The sequence below is a fragment of the Brachyhypopomus gauderio genome, chromosome 1, assembly GCF_052324685.1.
Source record: "Brachyhypopomus gauderio isolate BG-103 chromosome 1, BGAUD_0.2, whole genome shotgun sequence".
Classification (NCBI taxonomy): Eukaryota; Metazoa; Chordata; class Actinopteri; order Gymnotiformes; family Hypopomidae; genus Brachyhypopomus; species Brachyhypopomus gauderio.
Genome location: NC_135211.1, coordinates 24122154 through 24141739, shown reverse-complemented (window position 1 = coordinate 24141739; position 19586 = coordinate 24122154). Strand labels below are relative to the sequence as shown.

General features: G+C 42.5%; 2 protein-coding genes and 1 long non-coding RNA gene across 3 annotated transcripts; 1 reads left to right on the top strand and 2 right to left on the bottom strand.

Annotated features, from left to right (window-relative positions):
• The first annotated feature begins 1566 nt into the window (after nt 1-1566).
• On the top strand, nt 1567-7282 carry olfml3b (olfactomedin-like 3b). Its single transcript, XM_077004439.1, has 3 exons — nt 1567-1789; nt 4275-4560; nt 5740-7282. The coding sequence occupies exons 1-3, from the start codon at nt 1685-1687 to the stop codon at nt 6522-6524; spliced, it is 1176 nt and encodes a 391-aa protein (XP_076860554.1). The 5' UTR covers nt 1567-1684; the 3' UTR covers nt 6525-7282.
• LOC143513395 (uncharacterized) lies at nt 1629-2178 on the bottom strand. Its single transcript, XR_013130634.1, has 2 exons — nt 1944-2178; nt 1629-1832 (listed from the first exon to the last, which is right to left on the bottom strand). It is a non-coding gene; the product is annotated as an uncharacterized LOC143513395 (long non-coding RNA).
• syt6b (synaptotagmin VIb) lies at nt 6602-19362 on the bottom strand. Its single transcript, XM_077004438.1, has 6 exons — nt 12789-19362; nt 11612-12188; nt 10158-10278; nt 9863-10034; nt 9572-9722; nt 6602-9448 (listed from the first exon to the last, which is right to left on the bottom strand). Exons 1-6 carry the CDS (start codon nt 13151-13153, stop codon nt 9377-9379), a joined length of 1458 nt encoding a protein of 485 aa, XP_076860553.1. The 5' UTR covers nt 13154-19362; the 3' UTR covers nt 6602-9376.
• Nucleotides 19363-19586: the final 224 nt, after the last annotated feature.

Here is a 19586-nt window from a genome sequence, read left to right as displayed (position 1 = left end):
CACACACTAAATGTGCTACCGATTACTCAGAATTAATCAGTAACAGCATAACAAACGCACAATCCCTAATGTTGATCGAATCAAGTGACACTTATTTAAAAGACAGAAAAAAGCAGCCTTCACAGTGCCATCTTGTGTTCAAAGTACAGCACTATGGTAATCTGTTGATTTCTCAAATTTCACTAAGGTATTCGGCTGGAGTTCCGAACACCCTACTAAATATACCTAAACAGTGCTCTGAATACGAGTACAGATATATTGGTACATGCTTGAAATCCTCATCGGTTTATCCAGGTCTGGGTCCCGGAGACAGCAGCGTGATGGCTTTCAACATGAGGTAGGCTACTAAACATGAGTGAAGGTTCTGAAAATATCCCAGATCTGACAGCAGATCATTAAGCAAAGTAATTACTGAGCATTAGGGAAATAATGTTGGTTAAACTTTGTTCAGATTGACCAGGATCTCACCAGGGTTTAGGAGATTGAACTATTTTCACTTTACAGTTTGACTGAATCATATTACATTGTACACAGAATAGCCACTTAATTAGAAACACATAATAAACATATCCTTTCCTAATATGTTGTAAATGTAGAATGTACAGTCACTAATGTGTGATCCTATCGTACCCTGAAGGCCCAACTGGAGTCCGGTATCCGGTAAGCTGAGTCAGCCGTCAGGGTTCCTTTCAAAACGCAACGGAGGGATTTAGCTGCACGCTTTTAGTAAACATTTATACTGTAAATGCACTTGCAAATAACATTTATTCAAACATTTCTGAAAGCAACAGAAACTGATATAAATCATTTATATATACATGATATTCAGCCTTCACCATGATTTCTTAAAACTGATCAGTCGGATCAGTCTGGTGGCGCAACCGTGCTGAGAACAGTTATGTCCCGCCAGCTGACTTCCGACCGCGTAGGAATAACCCAAAATGATCACGGTTTATGTACTTCGAACAATAAACACACCTCATAGGGTTTTAATGTTGTCATTACTTTTTACACTTTGTTTAAGCAAAACCTATAAATGTGCGCTGTGTTTGACTATATAGTACGCAAGTCTGATGTCAGTGGTAGGCGTCGTTTAGTTTAGGCAGACATGAAATTAACTTTGGTCTGTTCGTGTGCTTGGAAAATGCTTTGGCGTTACACGACGCATCCAAGCCAAATACAATGAATGAATGGAAAAGAATACGGCACATAAAGGACCTTAAAAAGCTTTAACATCAGCGATTTCAAATGTCTTTCCAATAAAATATTTCCCTGATATACTCCCGAAATCATTAACAACAGAAAAGGAAAACGAATAAACACCCAAATATAATACGTGGTGGACTTCAGAAAGGGTAACAACTTCGATCTTTAAACTAGCGGAAGTTTCAGAGTTCGAGTGAGGGCAAATATACATTAAAGTCCTCGGAATCTGTAATGAAAAGGACATTACAGTCCTATGTCGTGTTTAGGTCTGACTTTCATCTATCCTACGATTAATGTTGTTTCTAGAAGAGAGACGGGAAATCGCCAAAGAAAGCCAGATGTGTAGGCTCCTCCTCTGCCGCTTGTCAAAACATTCCAGCCAAGTTGGGCTTCTCGATCCACCAGGGCTTTTCCTCCCTGACTAAGAGCAAACGCACACACCCGCTCGCAGCGTACTAGGACCTCTCCGTCTCCAGCCATGATGAGAATCCTCCAATTTCTCGTCGTAGTGCTTTCTGGACTGGCCACAGCGCAGCAGCAAGCCCTGATGGACTACTTAGAGAGGAGACTGCTTGCCATAGAGGTAAGAGCCCCCATACTCCCAGCCAGACCTGCACCTCCAGGACCTTTGCAGGGAGAAGAACAGACACTTAAGAAAAGAAGACTTGACGTGCACAACCTCAATGCTCCGTAGAAAGCCATATCATTCCATAAAATTACAGAGAGAAGAGCAGTACTTTGCTTTCTGAGAGCATCTTCAAAAGCTTAGTTGGTTTTTAGTGGTTGTTACAGAGGACCTTTAATACACAGGACTGCTCCTGAAGTCTGGCTGCTTCATTATTCACATCTGTGTTTCCTCAGGGTTTATAACACACACACACACACACACACACACACACACACACACACACACACACACACACACACACACTCACACACACACAGTGCTTCGACCTATCCATCTATCTTGCTGTTGCCCTGTTCTTCCTTTTTATCTCATTCTGTCTTTTAGATCCAAGAATGCATCTGTACAAGGTATGTAGTGTGTGTAAAAGGTCTGTTCTGTTTGTGTACAACATCTGTACTGTGTGTACAGTGTCTGTACTGTGTGTGTAAAGCGTCTGTACTGTGTGTATACAGCATCTCTTCTGTGTGTGCACAGCATCTGTACTGTGTGTACACAGCATCTGTACTGTGTGTATACAGCATCTGTACTGTGTGTTTACAGTGTCTGTCCTGTGTGTGTACAGCGTCTGTACTGTGTGTGCACAGTGTCTGTACTGTGTGTACAGCATCTGTACTGTGTGTATACAGCGTCTGTACTGTGTCTACAGCGTCTGTACTGTGTGTTTACAGTGTCTGTCCTGCGTGTGTACAGCGTCTGTACTGTGTGTATACAGCGTCTGTACTGTGTGTGCACAGCGTCTGTACTGTGTGCACAGCGTCTGTACTGTGTGTGTACAGCGTCTGTACTGTGTGTATACAGCGTCTGTACTGTGTGCACAGCGTCTGTATTATGTGTGTACAGCGTCTGTACTGTGTGCACAGCGTCTGTACTCTGTGCACAGCGTCTGTACTGTGTGTGTACAGCGTCTGTACTGTGTGTATACAGCGTCTGTACTGTGTGCACAGCGTCTGTACTGTGTGCACAGCGTCTGTCCTGCGTGTATACAGCGTCTGTACTGCGTGTATACAGCGTCTGTACTGTGTGCACAGCATCTGTACTGTGTGTATACAGTGTCTGTACTGTGTGTGTACAGCGTCTGTACTGTGTGTGTACAGCGTCTGTACTGTGTGTATACAGTGTCTGTACTGTGTGTGTACAGCGTCTGTACTGTGTGTATACAGCGTCTGTACTGTGTGTATACAGCGTCTGTACTGTGTGTGTACAGCATCTGTACTGTGTGCACAGCGTCTGTACTGTGTGTTTACAGTGTCTGTCCTGCGTGTATACAGCGTCTGTACTGTGTGTTTACAGTGTCTGTACTGTGTGTATACAGTGTCTGTACTGTGTGTATACAGCGTCTGTACTGTGTGCACAGCGTCTGTACTGTGTGTATACAGCGTCTGTACTGTGTGCACAGCGTCTGTACTGTGTGTTTACAGTGTCTGTACTGTGTGTGTACAGCGTCTGTACTGTGTGTTTACAGTGTCTGTACTGTGTGTATACAGCGTCTGTACTGTGTGCACAGCGTCTGTACTGTGTGTATACATCGTCTGTACTGTGTGCACAGCGTCTGTATTATGTGTGTACAGCATCAACTGAGTCTGCACTTATGGTCCTGCATAAGTGCACGAATGAAGTCAATTCTTGAAATTTTGCTGAAAGAAGCTTCTTTTCAAATTCTTTCCAGTGACTCACCAGTCAAATGAAGCTGCTTAGCCAGACCGTCCAGTTACCAGTGTACTTTAGAGCAACAGTAATTACCTGCTAAAGGTGTATGGAATCAGTGCAGGTTGCTCTCACTTATGCAAAATCTGAAGACTTCATACATGTTACACACCAAATCTATAATTATCTGTAAAGTCACATTTTCTGTGATGTCAGGTATTTGACTATGTAACCCACAGGCGGTGTGTGCAGTAGGACAGCAAGCATTTATTTGGACACCACAGAGTAGGCCTACTCATGTTCGTGTTAGTTGCCCCCAAAAAGCCATTACCAGCATTTGTAAGGTCAAACCTCATCCACGTTGTTCGACCTATACACTAGCACATATGCTGTTGCACGGACGTAGTTTTGGGGGGGGACGGGGGGGACATGTCCCCCCACTTTTTCAAAAGCCGGTTTTGGTCCCCCCCAGTTTTTACAGTTAAAACCAAATATTTAAGTAGCGACGAAGTCATGTCCCCCCCACCTTTTAACGGTTAAAAAACCAATATCCAAATAGCGACAAATCTAGCACTAGGATCATGCAGCACCCCCCCCCCCGCTCAACAGTTCGCCACGCCACCCCAGGTTGTGTCCCCCCCACTTATGAAATCAAAACTACGTCCATGTGCTGTTGGTTATTCACCGCGTTGTCGTGCTAAAACTCGCACGCGCTTTTCCTCTCGTCATTCGGCAGGACCGCATTTCGCTGTGGCACGAGCAGACGAGCCGGTACGCGTCAGAGCTGCGCGAGTTCAAGCAGCAGATGGTGTCTCAGCTGGAGGGCCTGGACAAGAACAAGGAGACGCTGCGGAGCGAGCTGGATGCGGTGGGCGTGCGCGTGGACCGGGTGGAGCGCGAGATGGACTACCTAGAGACACAGAACGGCGCCCAGCCCTGTGTGGACGTGGATGACAAGCTGGTAGAACAGCAGGTTACTGTGGCCAAGGAGAAGAATAAAGCCAAGTATTCCAAACTCACGGGTAACGAGGAAAAAAAAACATACCATGGCTATTTGCATGGGAATACTGATATGAAAGGGATAGTATGCACTGACATAGCATGCAAATTATAACTGCACTTTGGATTTCTCTATTATTATGAAGTAGGTTGGATGAATTAGGACAACATTCCTGAGTAATAATGCTGAGTGTAGTTCTAAAAAAATCAGAGAATGGCTTAAATAAGAAGAAGGGCTAAATTTGTATTGAAAGACATCTGATAATACATACTGTACATACTGTATATACTGTGTATTTTTATGTGGATGTTTTGAGATACACAGATTTTGGTTCACCACAACTTTTGAATTACACAAAGTGTCTAGGTCTAGGTCTTATTAACATTGCAACAAAACATGCTTTAAGATTCCTAAGAATGCTGGATTTATTTATTCAAATTTTACTGTAAAAATTTTTTGTGCAGTTCTGTCTTACGGGTCAATTAATGTTTTGATATGTGTAGTTATCGTGTAGCCTTTGAATCCGGACATCCAGACACTTAACAAGGCCTGAGAAAAGGAACATTTACAATTACAAAAAGACAAGGTGCATAATACCTGCTACGCTAAATTGAGAGTACCCAGGCGATCTACCATTTGCATAAACTGCTACCATTCAGCAAAAAGTCATAAGTAAGCATTTTCGAAACATCCTGTTTGATATGCACTGTGAGACACCCACAATGTTCTCCTGCAGGATAACAGTGCTGTTTTAAGCATAGCACCTGTCCACTCATAAGACCTACTAACTAACATCATAGACTGAAGCCACACAGCAGAAATTAACTTCATGTCATTAAGCATGGCATGGCATGGTGCCATTGATTTTTTTCCCCTTGGATAATTAAACGCATGTGCTGGTCCCTGTGATTTTATAATCAGAATGAGCATTCCAAACATGCTTTATGATCAAGTTGCATAATTATGCGCCTGCCATTATAAAGTGCAGAATAAACACTTTAATTAAATGAGAGGCGAGTGAACAGGAATGCACTAATTAAAGTAGGCAGATATTACAAATTTGATGACATTCAATAACTTCACACAAGTTAATAAGAAAATCCTCAGGAAAGGCAGCCTCTGCACTAGCAGGGTGTGATCTGTTGTATTCCTGCAGATATTCGCTGCACGTCTCTAATGCTGTCTGTGCTCTCCCCAAAAGACTGCAGTGACATGATATCCAGCATTAAGGCCATGAAGATTCTGAAGCGTGTGGGTGGCCATAAGGGCATGTGGACGAAAGACACGGGCAGTTCTTCTGGGAAGGTCTACATCTTCAACGGCACAGGCGAGGACACCCTGTATGAGTTTGGCTCCATGAGGGACCTCAGTTCCTCTCAGGGCATGGCGGGAGCCACAAGCATCCAGCTCCCCTACGCCTGGGGAGGCATGGGCCATGTGGTCTACAACAATCACCTGTATTTTGTGAAGGATGATGAGGAATTGAGGCTGGTGAAGTTTGACCTTCAGAACAGGTTAGTGGCTGACAGTGCTGTGTTCCCAGCTAAAGACCAGCTGCCCGTGTACACTCTGAACCCCGAGACCTACGTTGACCTGGCTGCAGACGAGGAGGGTCTGTGGGCCATTTACGCCACCAAGGAAAACGAGAAACACGTCTCGCTAGCCAAAGTGGACCCAAAAACGCTGGCCATCGAACAGATGTGGGACACCCCATGCCCCAGGGAGAACGCGGAGGCAGCGTTCGTGGTCTGTGGAACTGTCTACGTGGTCTACAACTCCAAGCTCCCCAGTCGCTCTCGGATCCAGTGTGTCTTTGACGTGAGTGACATGGTGACCAATGACGATGCTCCTACGGTGTATTTTCCCAAGCGGTATGGGACTCACTCAAGTCTCAAATACAGTCCACTGGAGCAGCTGTTGTACGCCTGGGACGACGGCTACCAGATGCTTTACAAGCTGCAGCTGAAGAAAAAACTGGAGGTGTAGGATGTTCGCAACAGTCAGAGAAAACAGCATGCGGCCAACAGCACAGAGTCTACTAGTCTCCAGATTTTGATCCCGTCTGATACAAAATGTCTGATTTGAACCTGGTAAAGACTGATTTGATGTGTTATGCTCAAGTTGTGACATATTTGCTGAGGGTTGCTGACATTGTGAAGGCAAGTGGTAGGCATTCAGATTTATTTGCACAAGGCTGGTTGTTTTCAGCATTTAGAATAAAAACACATATCTAAGACTGGATCTTCCCCTAACACTTACCTGATACACCTATATTTCTGCTTCTTATGTAGGTTGCAATTAGGTAAAATTCCATTCTTTATTACCTAATGTTTTGTTAGGGTAAATAAATTAAGTTTCTTAAGGTGAATTAAAAATATGTCTATAGAGCTGACAGTGCAGCCATTATCCACTACCACCTACTGTAGTGACTAACACACAATAGAGAACTGAAAATGTACTTCCACAAATTTAAATATTTTGCCTTCAGCATATTTGAAAATGCTACTGTGTTATGCTTTTTTAAACCTTATATTAAAGTATTTTTCTAGCTGTTAACTTAGGTTATAAACAACTGGAAACTGCAGTATTATTGTGTAATTCAATTATGTTCTCATCTAAAATATTAAATGAGTATTAACTGCATTCATTTGGAAAACAAAGAATTCCAAATCACCATTGTATTTTTCCAACATTTTATATGATTAATGGCACCCAAATAAACAATAAACTTGTTTTGCACACTACTTTGTAACGCATTGAGAAAAAAATTATATTTTACAAAAACCACAGACCAAATGAAAACAAAGTAACAAAGAAACAAACCCAAAAACAAACAAACAAAAACAAATCAGGACTAAGAACTTTAAACACATGTCTAAAATACACTGTAGTCATGATCTGAACTAAGTAACTGTACAACTATAAATTCTTTATATAAAAATGAAAGTGACTTGTAAATGAAATTAGGTCTATAATCCCAGGGGGGAGGGGGGGGGGGGCAATGTGTGGGGTCCAGCCAATGTGAGTAACAAATTCCATTACATTAAGGAACAAAATAGGAAAGAAGAAACATACAGAATAGGAGACATTTGTCAAAGATCACTTAGTAAATTAAATTAATATTAAAAAAGACACCAAAATTATTGTCATAGAATGTTATAAAATATTGTTTTAAGTTATTTAAAGCCCAAGGAAAGGCAGAGACTTTCAAACAAGAACAATATTACAAAATTGCAGTTACTAGCGTATGCACCATGCCTGATGGTCATGCACTCTTGGAGTAAACGTCGTGTTAGGTCATGGGCAGTCCCAGACAGTGGCTTCAGGGGCGTGGAGAGAAGCCAGTCTGTCTGTCAGAACCCTTACTCGTGGTTACCGCTCCACGCTGGAACTACTAGGCTGCTGACAGGCGGCCTTTGATTGCTACTTGGTGAAATTATAATTTATACAGTGGTGTCTTCCAGCGTCAGTAGCATTTCAAGTTGATTGTGGAGGGTACGATGATGACTGACCCACATGAGATCACACCGATGTGAGTAAAGTCAGTCCTGCCCTCCCAGTATATGATCACTGTATTATAGAAAGAGCATTTGAAGCTAATCCTAGATCAGTAATATGATGATAGATAAGCTAAAGATATTTTGGTCAGTGCAGCCCAGAATGTTTTATTGTTCCTGCTAATTTGCATGTACATTGGAAAATATCAACCATTACAATTTATATAGAGATTCGGTAAACAGGTCTATGATGAAAAAGATACATTTCCATTTTAAAATATGCATTTAATGATCAAGTTAAATATACTCTTGCCATATAAGTAAACTTGCTACCTATTTAAAAGATGGAAAATGCCCTGTCCGCATCAATCCAATTTATAACAAACTGAATAGTATTGTATTTGAGCCTAAGTGTAACTTCAAGTGATATTGCTGAAACCTACTTCACCTTAATCAGAGATACTAGAAATGAAAATGAAGGAAAATAGGAAATCATTTCAAATACATACAGGTAACTAAAATAACAGTGCTGGTATGTTGCCTGGAATATTCATATAACCTTTTAACATACCCCTGTATCAAAATATCTACAATATTTTAATATTTGTTAAATTTCACAAAAAGCTTAGTAAAATTTACAGGTTTCAAATAACTATACATAAATAAAAACATTTGTAAACAGCCAGTAAAACTATTTAAGCAATATGGTCTTTGTCTCTTGGCTTTGAACGTAAATCTTGCAGGGTGGCAAACAGAATCACAACATCACAAGCAGTAGGAAAGTCACAGGAATACCTCAGGTCTGACAACACATGGAAGTTTTGCTAAGACAGTTTGCATAAAAACCAAAATGTATGACTCTCAGTATCTTAGTTAAAGATATCCCTTTTGTACCAATTTACCAGTATTACAAACAAAAAGCTTAAAGAATACCTTAAATCAGCTTTGCTTTTTTAAATGAGATTTTTACAATATTATGTCAAACATTTGTAAACTGCCTATTTGAAACACCAAACATACAATTTATGGCAATAAATTTGCCACATACATGGCAATTTATGAACATAGCTTTCTGGACAGGCCTGTGAATGTAGCCAGTGGGAGACCTGGAGACCTCTGCTTAAAAAACACCCAAATCCCACACCATAAACATGACTAGGCTCAGCTGCGCATCACAAATGAAAGTCCTTGACTCCTTTTGCTCTGTATCAAAAGACATGCCCACACAGATAGACGATGCACCCCAGGTTGTCTTAGGACATGTGTGATTCTTACCACAGATTCCCTGGTAGATTGTTGGCTGCTGAGAATCCCTAGTCTGAAGTAATTCAGGCCTCTTCTCTATGGACTGGAAGGTAGTCGAGGGGAGGGACAGGACCCCTGACTGTCAAAGCTTGCAGTGCGTGTCTTCCACTGAAACACACCGAGAGATAGTGAGAGAAAAGATATGATTTCAGTGCAGTAAGACTATATATGTGTAATTATTATTGCTACGTGTTCAGCTTAGATTTTTCTGATTTAAAGCAGTGCTGGTACCTCTTTCTCAGACTTCTTGGGTTCTAGGAGAGGGTGCCAGTGTGCAATGGGTTTGCGAGGATAAGCCAACATCTCGTTCCAGTGATCTCTGCCCAGTCCTTCTGCGTGGCACCCCACCCGGTTTACACCTATGACCTCATTGTGTCCCACTCTACCCACCAAAAATAGCAAACAGATGCAACAGAGAACTGTGTTAAGCCTTTACTGGGACAAATGCTCCTGAAAGCACATGTATCTTGCGTTCATGTGGTGTGCCTTTTAGTGTAAGAGTTTATACAAACTATAACTCACAAATCATAGTCCATAACTGATATATGTAAGCTGATTTGCTCCATGTTTTCAGGAGGGATGTCAAAGATAATAGCTTCATTATATACAGGGTTTAGGGTGTTCCTCTTTATTGTAGTTTTCTTCTTTTTCAGCCTTTTCCCATCACAAATGAGTGATACTTTCACATATGGATCTACCAGCAAAACAAATAAGTGTCACATGTATTTCTCAGACCGGCTGTGTGCTAGTGTGAGAAAGATTTATAACAAGATCACAGCAGTGGCACACACCCACACACCCACACACACAGATGCACCTGAGTAGCCTGTTATGTCCATGGCTTTAAGGTTCCTGCACTTGATGACAGTAAGAGTGAGTCGTCCTGCAGTCGGTAGGTAACACAGGGAGAACATTATCTCCCCCAGGTCAACACTCTCCTAATGGCACCATACACACAAAACACATATTGATCCAATCAGTCCTAATGAACACAACTCCAGCAAATGTACAAACATATGCTGCCTTTTGAACAAGAGATTCATGTTCCTGTTTTGTTTAAAAAGAGAATGTGAAATACCTTACACAGGTACAAAAGTCAGTTTCCCATTGACTGAATAGATCTGAAGCAGATTTGAAGATTAGCCTCACCTAATCGCTATCTCCTCACTCAACAAACCTCTGATATAGTTTCTGCAGCTTTCCTCTAATTTAGAACAAAGTTTTAGTAGATCGTATCAACATCCACAAAACAAAAAAACAAACAAAAAAACTGATTGAAAAGGTAACAATCCGTGCCTTTCATTCACAGGCTTAAAAAAGAAACCGCACACAGATATCAGAACGCACATATGTAATTAGAAAAAAAAGCCTGTATACACTTGACCACTTTACGAAGCCAAGGTAGACTGTACATTAGTGTAGTACTGTGTTGTACTGTGGTGTAGTACTGTATATCTCATCTGAGACAACAATTTCATGAATCACTGATATTGTACCACAGTTTGCCCAGCTGGCTTAACACAAATATCATAGCTTACACACCTGCAGTCCCATTAACTGAATATCAGTGTGATTGAAAGCTTTTATTCCTACTCATTATTGTACAACCAAACCACTGGCTGGGATTCTAGTATTGCCATGGAGATAATTAGGACCACCATTAAAGCCTTGATCTTAAAATGATCATGTGATGAGTTCTGACTTTGCAGATGACTGAGGTCTATTAGTAAAATATTGCAAAGAAGCTCATATGTAGTGTTTTCAGTATGTGGAAGACTGGTGAGTATTTGGTTAACCTCTATTCAAAAAATTTCCATCATATACGTTTATCTTCCCTTTTATTTACACTTACAAAATTCTTTGTGAATTAAGTGAAAAGATACTAACACAACAACAGATGCACTGCGTTAATTATCATGATCATATTCATCATTTGATGTAGGCCAAGTCTACTCTCAATAATAACTGGATATAATTTACTGGAGGTGCTTTCCACTGCATCAGCTAGAACTGGAAACAAGACGATTGCACTTTTGTCATCTCAAAACACATGGAATGTATATCTGGCATATAGCTGGAGGACAGCAAAACCTGATCTATCTAATCATAAATGCTAATAACAATAATAAGCATATGTATATGGTAATATATTGTTCTTTCCAGATGGGAGCCTCACCCATTTGATATACAATAAAGTGAAATATCTCCAGGTGAGAGGAATGGGTTTCTGCCACACCTTAACACAATAATAAAAGGGATAGGTTGTCTTACACTAGTGGCGTACTGAATGTCTTTCCAGATGGAAGTTTCCCGTGAGAGGTCGGACACTTCAAACAGGTTTTCGAGTATCACCTCGCCAATCATGTCGTGTCGGGAGAAGCGGTCAAAGTCAAACACGCTGAGGTGAAGCTTCCTGCCTGCCAGCTGCTCGTAGGGGACTGGGAACTGGAACGTCTCATCAAACGTGGGGTTGAGAGTCTTGCGGTGCACTCGCGTCTGGAACTTGTACTTGCGGTCTGGCAGCAGGTAAACCTTGACGTAGGGGTCTGAGCTTCCGCACAGGTCTTTGGCGGGCAAGTCCTGCGCCTTGAGGATGTTGACGAGCAGGAGCTCGCCCTCGTAATCATACTTGAGTGAGAAGTTGATCTTGCCGCAGGTCTTGGCTGCTCCGTTCTTCGACGACTCCTCGGTCTCCTGCAGGCTCTGCTTGTACAATTCGGGCTGGATGCGACCGATAGCAGCAGCTGTGCAGGTGGGATGATCTTCCACGTCCAAACACTCGCTCCCACGGTCCAGGCTGCTAACATGTTGCATCTGTCTGGGTAGGTGTTTCTTAAAAGAATTATGCCTGGTAACATTGAGATACAGTTTAGTCACTGAATCATTCATGCGCGTTGGTTTAATCAGATGAGCCACTCTGCATTTAAATTAAATGTTGAGATCAAATGTTGACCAAGGGCACTGTAATTTTAAGGTGTAACTAGAACATATGTGACTATGACACTGGATAAGAGAATTATGTAAAAATGTGTAGCTCTCACAGCCAGCACTACTGCTGAAGCATTACGTTTTATCTAGTTCAGCTAAAATGAGGGAAAAATTTACTGCTTGATAAACACACTCAGTAAACATTAGGGACCACCTTCATGTGTAATGCTTCCTGACAAGTTACGAGAATTTATGCAATAACTCAATTTGGAATGACTGTAACTAAACTCAGAACTCCTTGCCAGTAATCTCTTTTCAAAACATATTCTGGCTTCAAACATAGTGTATACTAAGTGAAAGCTCGTAGATTTTAGAATCCAGATAAGCTACTGACAGTACTGCTTTAAACTTAAGAATTACTTAACCTATAAATGTTTCAACATTGTTTTGCAGCCGGTGTGAGCCATTTTTTAATGTATGTTGATGTTAGAAGCTGTTCCAAAACTGGCTGAGGTCTAACCTGTTGGAGGAGGCGGGCTCAGTTGTCTGCCGGGCAATGCGTGTGCGTCTCAGCAGGTGGTCCTTCATGGAGAGCTGTACGTCTGTGGGGATGTCTGGCGATGTATGACTGATCTTCACTGCCGCCTCCAAAAAATTACCCTTCATCTTCTCGGCTGCCATGATGTCTCCGTGGGGTGGGTAGTCCTTATCACCTCCTCTCGCTGTTTCGGGGCAGGTGGGGACGCTGTGCAGGACGGCTGTGGTGCGCCAGGGCACCCAGCACAGCTTCCAGGTGGCGAGGGTGATGCCTCCGAGCAGGGCCAGCCCACAGAGGACAAACACCAGCAGAAGGAGACTGAAAGAGATATCTGGTGAGGACAACATCGACAAGAACAGGGCGGACACGGGACAGATGTTTGCAACGAGGGGAAGACAAAGAGAGAGAAATGATTGTTATTCTGCATTGTTATTGAGACCAAACGTTCAGTCAACAAATAAAGAGATAAAATTGATAAATTGTTGTCTTAGTGAAAGTGCAATATCGATTTTAGAAAGCAGAAAAAAAATCACACCATAATAAAATTTGATTATTTGTATTTAGACCACAGCTATGTACATTGTAAACTGGAATGCAAAGAAGAAGGTGTAAGAGTGACTGAAAAAACAGAGTTTGCACAAATGACATATTCACTTTAGCAACCATATTTGTGATATTTGTGATCACACTGACTACTAAAGCTGCAGTTGTTACTGCCAAGGGCTGGACCACCCACCAGGCCACCCTTGGCCACAGATTATCAGCAGCACCTGCTTAAGCCAGTGACAGCAAATATCCTAAAATGTTCCTCTTGGATATCTCTCTTGAGTTTCTTCTCCTTCGACAGAACAAATGCCTTGAGCTTGTCACACAGGGCTGGACTTGCCTTCATCCAGGTTTCGAGACCTCTGAGTCTTTAAAAAAATGTCTCGTCTCTGTATTTGTATTTGGACTTGCCTCTCATTCCCATCAGTGTTTGCTCCTGACCTCCTGGGCACCTCATTCCACTGGTGCTGCCTTAGGTTAACACTGGTCTCCTGAACTGTGGGTCTGCAGTAAAAATCCCTCTCAGGGTGCAGTTTAGTTTTCCCCCCGTTTAAAGAACGTTTAGTGCTCCTGTCACCTCTAACACCTGCCAGGAAACATTGCATCAGTTATTGATCGTTTCACCTGCAGTAACTGCTCTGTGCTTGGCTCTCTCTGGGTGGCTCACATGGTTTACACAGGTTTCCAGTACAAGGACACCAAATTTTTTTCCGATATCAGGGTGAGACTAAAATTACATCAAGACCCAGCAGAGCGCTTAGATTTGGAGCAGTTAAAAAATGCCCATGCTTACTATGGTGTGAGTATTGGAAGACATGAGCAAGTGACTACAGGACCTTGTGGAAATTATGGACCCTGTGGTAGCATCCTGGGGCCCCTGCATCTACCCACCAAGAGGAGTCCAATTTGCCTAATACTTCACCCCCTTCAGATGGTCCTCACCTGTATCTTGAGAACCTCCTGAGAACTTAGACCCCTGAATGGGGAACCTCATTTGAGTCAGGCAAGGAGATTAGTGGAAGATTCCCTCCATCTTTTCTTGTGTCCATTAAGGATACTTGGTAATTCCTCTTGGGTTGATACATGTACCAACACTTCATCAACGAGGCCCTATGAGACACCCCAAACTGCTAAATGTCCATCAACTTGGATGATATATCCACTTAAACATTAGGTAAACATGTAGCCAATGTCAAGTGGATTATCCAGCTACATATCAAGAACAACCACTATGAGAAGCAGAATTCAAAGGGTAAACTGAGCATAGGTCCAGCCACATGTCACATGTCCCTTCGCTTGGTGCAATGCTTTCTGTGCTTTTCTGATTATTTAGGCAACTTATATGAAATTTTAACAATATTGTCACCTATTTGAACACCCTCAGAAAGAAAATCATAGGGTGGTCCCAGAGACCGTATATATAATGGACGGTACGTCACCGTTGACTCCCATTGTGAACTTTTGCCGCACGGACACCGCCATCTTGGATGCGCTTTGCTCTGTAGATGAAAATTGGAGCCAGATTCAAATTCAAATTCAAAGTTTCTCGTCCGGCCCGTTCACTTACATGGGAATGGGCGGGGTTAAAAGTTGTACTGCCGCCAGCCACTAGAGGCAGCTGACTCACGGAGGCTTCACTTTTCACTCGCGTCGTCCAGTCCACTTATATATATGGTCTCTGGGTGGTCCCTAGTCTTGGGGACACTCAAAGCTCAGAAACCCTTTGAGGAGCTCAAGCGGGACATCTGCTCCAGTCCTGCAGCTTCCTGTGTTTGGTGGAGGTGGAGTTTAATGCTTCTAATGTAGGCAGAAGGGTTGTCATTTATCATAGCCTCAGACCCCCAGAGCAAAACTATTACCAGTATATCTTGAATGGGAAGCTCCTGGTAGTGAAATTAGAGCAACACAATGATCATGGTTGTGGTTGAATGGTTCTCCAAGGCAGGGAATGTGTCTAAGGTACCATCAGCCAAGGAGGCCGGTTGCAAGATATAGTTAGGGTCTACAGCCTGCTGACTGATCTGGTTTCAGATGTCCTCAGTTCAGAAAGACTTTCTGACAGTATCTCTGTCAGGATCTCCCAAGCCCTTATCCTAAGTTAAAGATCAGCATGGCAGAAGGTCTGTGCTGTTCTTCAGTTAATGTCTGCAGCTTGTAAGCAAGTTGCTGACTGCAACAAGCTAATCCCATGGTATGCAAGACCCAAGAGGAGAAGTCTTCTGCATTCTCCTCCCCGGTGGATGCACATAAACCCCATGTTCTGTGTCTCTTGCATGAAGTCAGTCTTGTGTTTACCCCTGTCACTAACCCAGCCTGCACAGCCAGGTCCCTCCTGGACACCTTGCAGGTGCATGTCAGCATCAAGTCCCTTGTAGACTGGGATGTATATGAATGAGAAGAGTGTGCAGGTTCCGACGTCAAATATTGGACCTGGAGCTGATCAGGACTTTCTGGTGTGACCGTGTAGCATGTCTGGGAATGTCAGGTGCTGTCGCTTGGAGGAGTTCTATAGTGCTTGAGGCTGGGCCACCTGGTAAGACACTCTTGGCCACCAGAGGGCAACATAGAGCCACTCCTTATTAATTAGGGATTATTAGTGGCATCTTTGTGTATCTCTACTTGAGGAGCTTGCTGTTTGCTGAGTCTTATGTTTCGGTTTCTGGCAGAAGGTTACTCAGAAATGTTAAATATCTTAGAGTGTTCCTCTTGGGTATTCTTCTGTGTCAAATTTCCTCTCCTTTGCCAGATCAAATTCCTCAGGCTCGTCTCATGGGATTGTTCTGACCTTCCAATAGTTCACTGACTCTTTAAATAAAGGTTTCGTCTGCGTTCCTACTTTTTGCACCTCGTTCCTTAATTAGTGCTTGAGTACTTTATTAGATGAAAATGACTAAGAATAGTAATTTCCTTTTGACCTAATTAGGTTGACATTACTCTCATAAACCTATGGAGGATGAAGCCCCATCTTAAAGATCATTCAGAGGTCTCGCCTCCTCCAGCAATTGCCTGAAAACCCATGCTCTGGTTATTGATGGTGTTTGTTGATTGGGTGCTTGCCCTCTATCTTTCTAATTTTAGTGAATAATACACAGAAAATGCATGTAAACAGTAATCATTGCTCAAAAAGAAGTACAACAACAATGCACTCATTTAAATAAAGACATAGTATCATGCGTTGGCTGGAGATGGCACTGGATGTGTTCTCTGCAGTTAAACGAGTTTCTTCTCCAGTCAGCGTGAACTTCCCAGAATCCTCACATAGCCAACATTTGCACAGGAGAGTGCCTGCTCACTGAATTGCAAATGCCTGAAATGTAATTAAGAACATCTGTGATAAAAAAAAGAAAAACGGGGCTACAAGCCATTTTTCAAAAGAGCAGAGCTACATCCTCTAGGCTGGAGCTCAGTGCAGTCTATGGCCCTGAGCTCAGATGATTATATCTGAATGGATGAGAAAATGCTGATGTATCAGTTTTTTCATGATTATTACAAATGTGTTGCCACAGGAGCCTCTGGAGTATGAAACACTTGGAAAGCAATCAAGAAAAACAACCAGGGAAAATACAAGTGCATCAGTGGAGATTCTAATTTCAAAGGCCCTTGAAGAATTATCCTCCCTCCTACGTAGACAGTTTTTTACAAACCAACTTTACAAGCCAACACTCTGACAGAGTACTTAACACTGGAGCAGTTCTGGGGCAATTATGGAGTACTTACATTGGGGCACTTAGCCCTGGGGCAGTTATTGTGTTTTTACAGTGTTCTAAAGGCAAGGATGGATCTGAGAATATCATTCCATCTCCTGTCTGGATTAATCAAATCCTTCTGGACTGCATAATCCTACTCTCTACATCACTAGGTTCAACCATATTACAGGCATTTTACTAATTAATGCAGTTACACACTGTAGCTCAACTGCTGTCATGCACAATGTATCAATCAATTTTGGTCAATTTGCTGGTCAATTTCTGACTAAAAGAGCATTGACTATATACTATCTGGGCAGTGGACAAGTCACAGTACAGACAGTGGAGAAGTCACAGTACAGACACTGACATGGTAAACGGGATTGCAATAGCATGTATTAATTAGGCACAGAATAGCACCACGGTTTCACATGTGTGTAATGTGAAGCAGGTCTCCATAACTTTGAAAAGAAACTGCTACAACTCAATGCAAATTTTTGTATCAGAAACATCCACCTTAAAAATGCATTAAAATGATCCTATCTCAATTTCTTTTACCACAGCTTTGTTGTGTCAATGACCAAAAATGTTCAATCAAATATACAAACAAGAGAATTGACCTTATTTATCGATTTTGGTAATAGTTTCCACAGCTGTGACCTTTGCAGTAACTCCACCCTCTACGTCCAACAGCAGTGGCCTCTGCAGTAACTCCGCCCTCTAACTCACACAGCAGTGCCCTCTGCAGTAACTCCGCCCTCTAGCTTCCACAGCAGTGGCCTCTGCAGTAACTCAGCCCTCTAGCTCCCACAGCAGTGGCCCTTGCAGTAACTCCGCCCTCTAGCTCCCACAGCAGTGGCCTCTGCAGAAACTCCGCCCTCTAGCTCCCACAGCAGTGGCCTCTGCAGTAACTCCGCCCTCTAGCTCCCACAGCTGAAGCCTCTGCAGTAACTCCGCCCTCTACCCCCCACAGGGTTCATCAGCAATTCCAACCCCTGGTACAAAATTCCAACCCATGGTAACTTGGTAGCCTCTGACTTCCACTGTCTCCTGCCTCTCTCAGCTTTGGCACATCAGGTCCAGTAGCGTCCTTCAGCAGCCTGTAACATCACTTCTATTGCCCGGAGTCCCAAACAGTGCCACTGGAACGTAGCTAGTGTCAACACTGCCACCAGGAATTATGGAAGCCGTCACTCCATTGAAGCCTAGGGTCATACTGTCCTGTGTAGGGATGCAAATGATTAATCGACTTTCGATTAATTGTCGATCAAGAGGTTAGTCGATCAAAATGTATTAATCACGATTAATCGTTTTAGCGTGCTACTGTAGTAACTTGAACAGAGCGTAAGAACGAGAAGTGAACACGTGTCGCGAAAGACCAGAGTGGCAAACAAAATGAAGCGGGCGAAAAGACGTGCGGTGTGGGACCATTTTGAAGCGGGTTCGGGAAACAAGACAGAAACTGCGTAATCCAGAAAATCCCGATGAGGGAAACTTTATTTTCCACGCAACTCAAACAATAGCACCGTTCTCTCTCCGCTCCCCCAGTGTCACTTAAAGGACCAAGTGCCTGTCTGTTAGGGAATTCGCTGCGAGGAGTAGTAGTCGCTACAATTTCAACATTGTTAATTTAGGCAAAGAAGTCAAATATTCTCTGTGTAATGCGGTATTGAAGTATAACAGTTCCACTAGCTCACTCAATTATCATTTGAACACCGTGCAGCTGTCCTGCATATCACCACTGCACCTGGTCAACCTAAAATCACAGCTACACTGGGAAGGCGAGCGTTTTCGAAGCTCGCTACGAATAAAGAAGAGTGAGCTAAAAACAAAGCTAGCTACTGCTACTGCTGTAGCCCTTACAACAGATTGTTGGACGGCTCTAACAGAAAGTTACATTACCGTGACGTGCCACTACACTGACGAGAACTGGCAGCTAAAATCTGCAGTGCTGATTACGACGAACATGTCGGATAGACACACCGCTGACAATTTAGCTGACAAGCTCAATGATGTTGTGGAGACTTGGGCACTCTCCGGTCGTGTTACAGCATGTGTTCACTACAAGGCTAGAAACATTGTCCAAGCATAGGCTCAATAATATTCTGTTTGGCTCTCTATTTAATTTCTTCTTTTTTTGTCTAATGTCTAATGTTTCAAATGCAAGAACGGAGCCAGTCCTTAATTTATTCCTTTTTAAATGAAAGAATGTATTTTGTTATACCATAAAAATTTCCTAATGCATAATTACTTGAGCAATATATCATATAATACAATATAATTATCATAATATAATATATACTTTTTGAACAAAGTGAACCATTTAGCTGATATTTTTAAAGGCCCTATTGAAACACTGAAATTCAGGTGAAAAACGCCGCTTATTGATTAATCGAAAGTCGATCGATAAGATCAATCAACTAACGATTAATGAATTAATCGATAATTTGCATCCCTAGTCCTGTGCAACCCTGGCGACCTATAGCTCTGCTGCAGCCTAAGGAGTGTGCACCGCATGAAGACATTCCTCCTAATGATGCTTGTAGAG

Coding starts and splice junctions, on each gene's coding strand:
- olfml3b (XM_077004439.1), top strand. CDS start 1,685: ATGATGAGAATCCTCCAATTTCTCGTCGTAGTGCTTTCTGGACTGGCC. Junction 1,790..4,274: donor GGAGACTGCTTGCCATAGAG/GTAAGAGCCCCC, acceptor GTCATTCGGCAG/GACCGCATTTCGCTGTGGCA. Junction 4,561..5,739: donor CAAGTATTCCAAACTCACGG/GTAACGAGGAAA, acceptor TCTCCCCAAAAG/ACTGCAGTGACATGATATCC.
- syt6b (XM_077004438.1), bottom strand. CDS start 13,153: ATGTTGTCCTCACCAGATATCTCTTTCAGTCTCCTTCTGCTGGTGTTT. Junction 10,279..11,611: donor ACATTCAGTACGCCACTAGT/GTAAGACAACCT, acceptor TGGTGCCATTAG/GAGAGTGTTGACCTGGGGGA. Junction 10,035..10,157: donor GGACATAACAGGCTACTCAG/GTGCATCTGTGT, acceptor TTTTGCTGGTAG/ATCCATATGTGAAAGTATCA.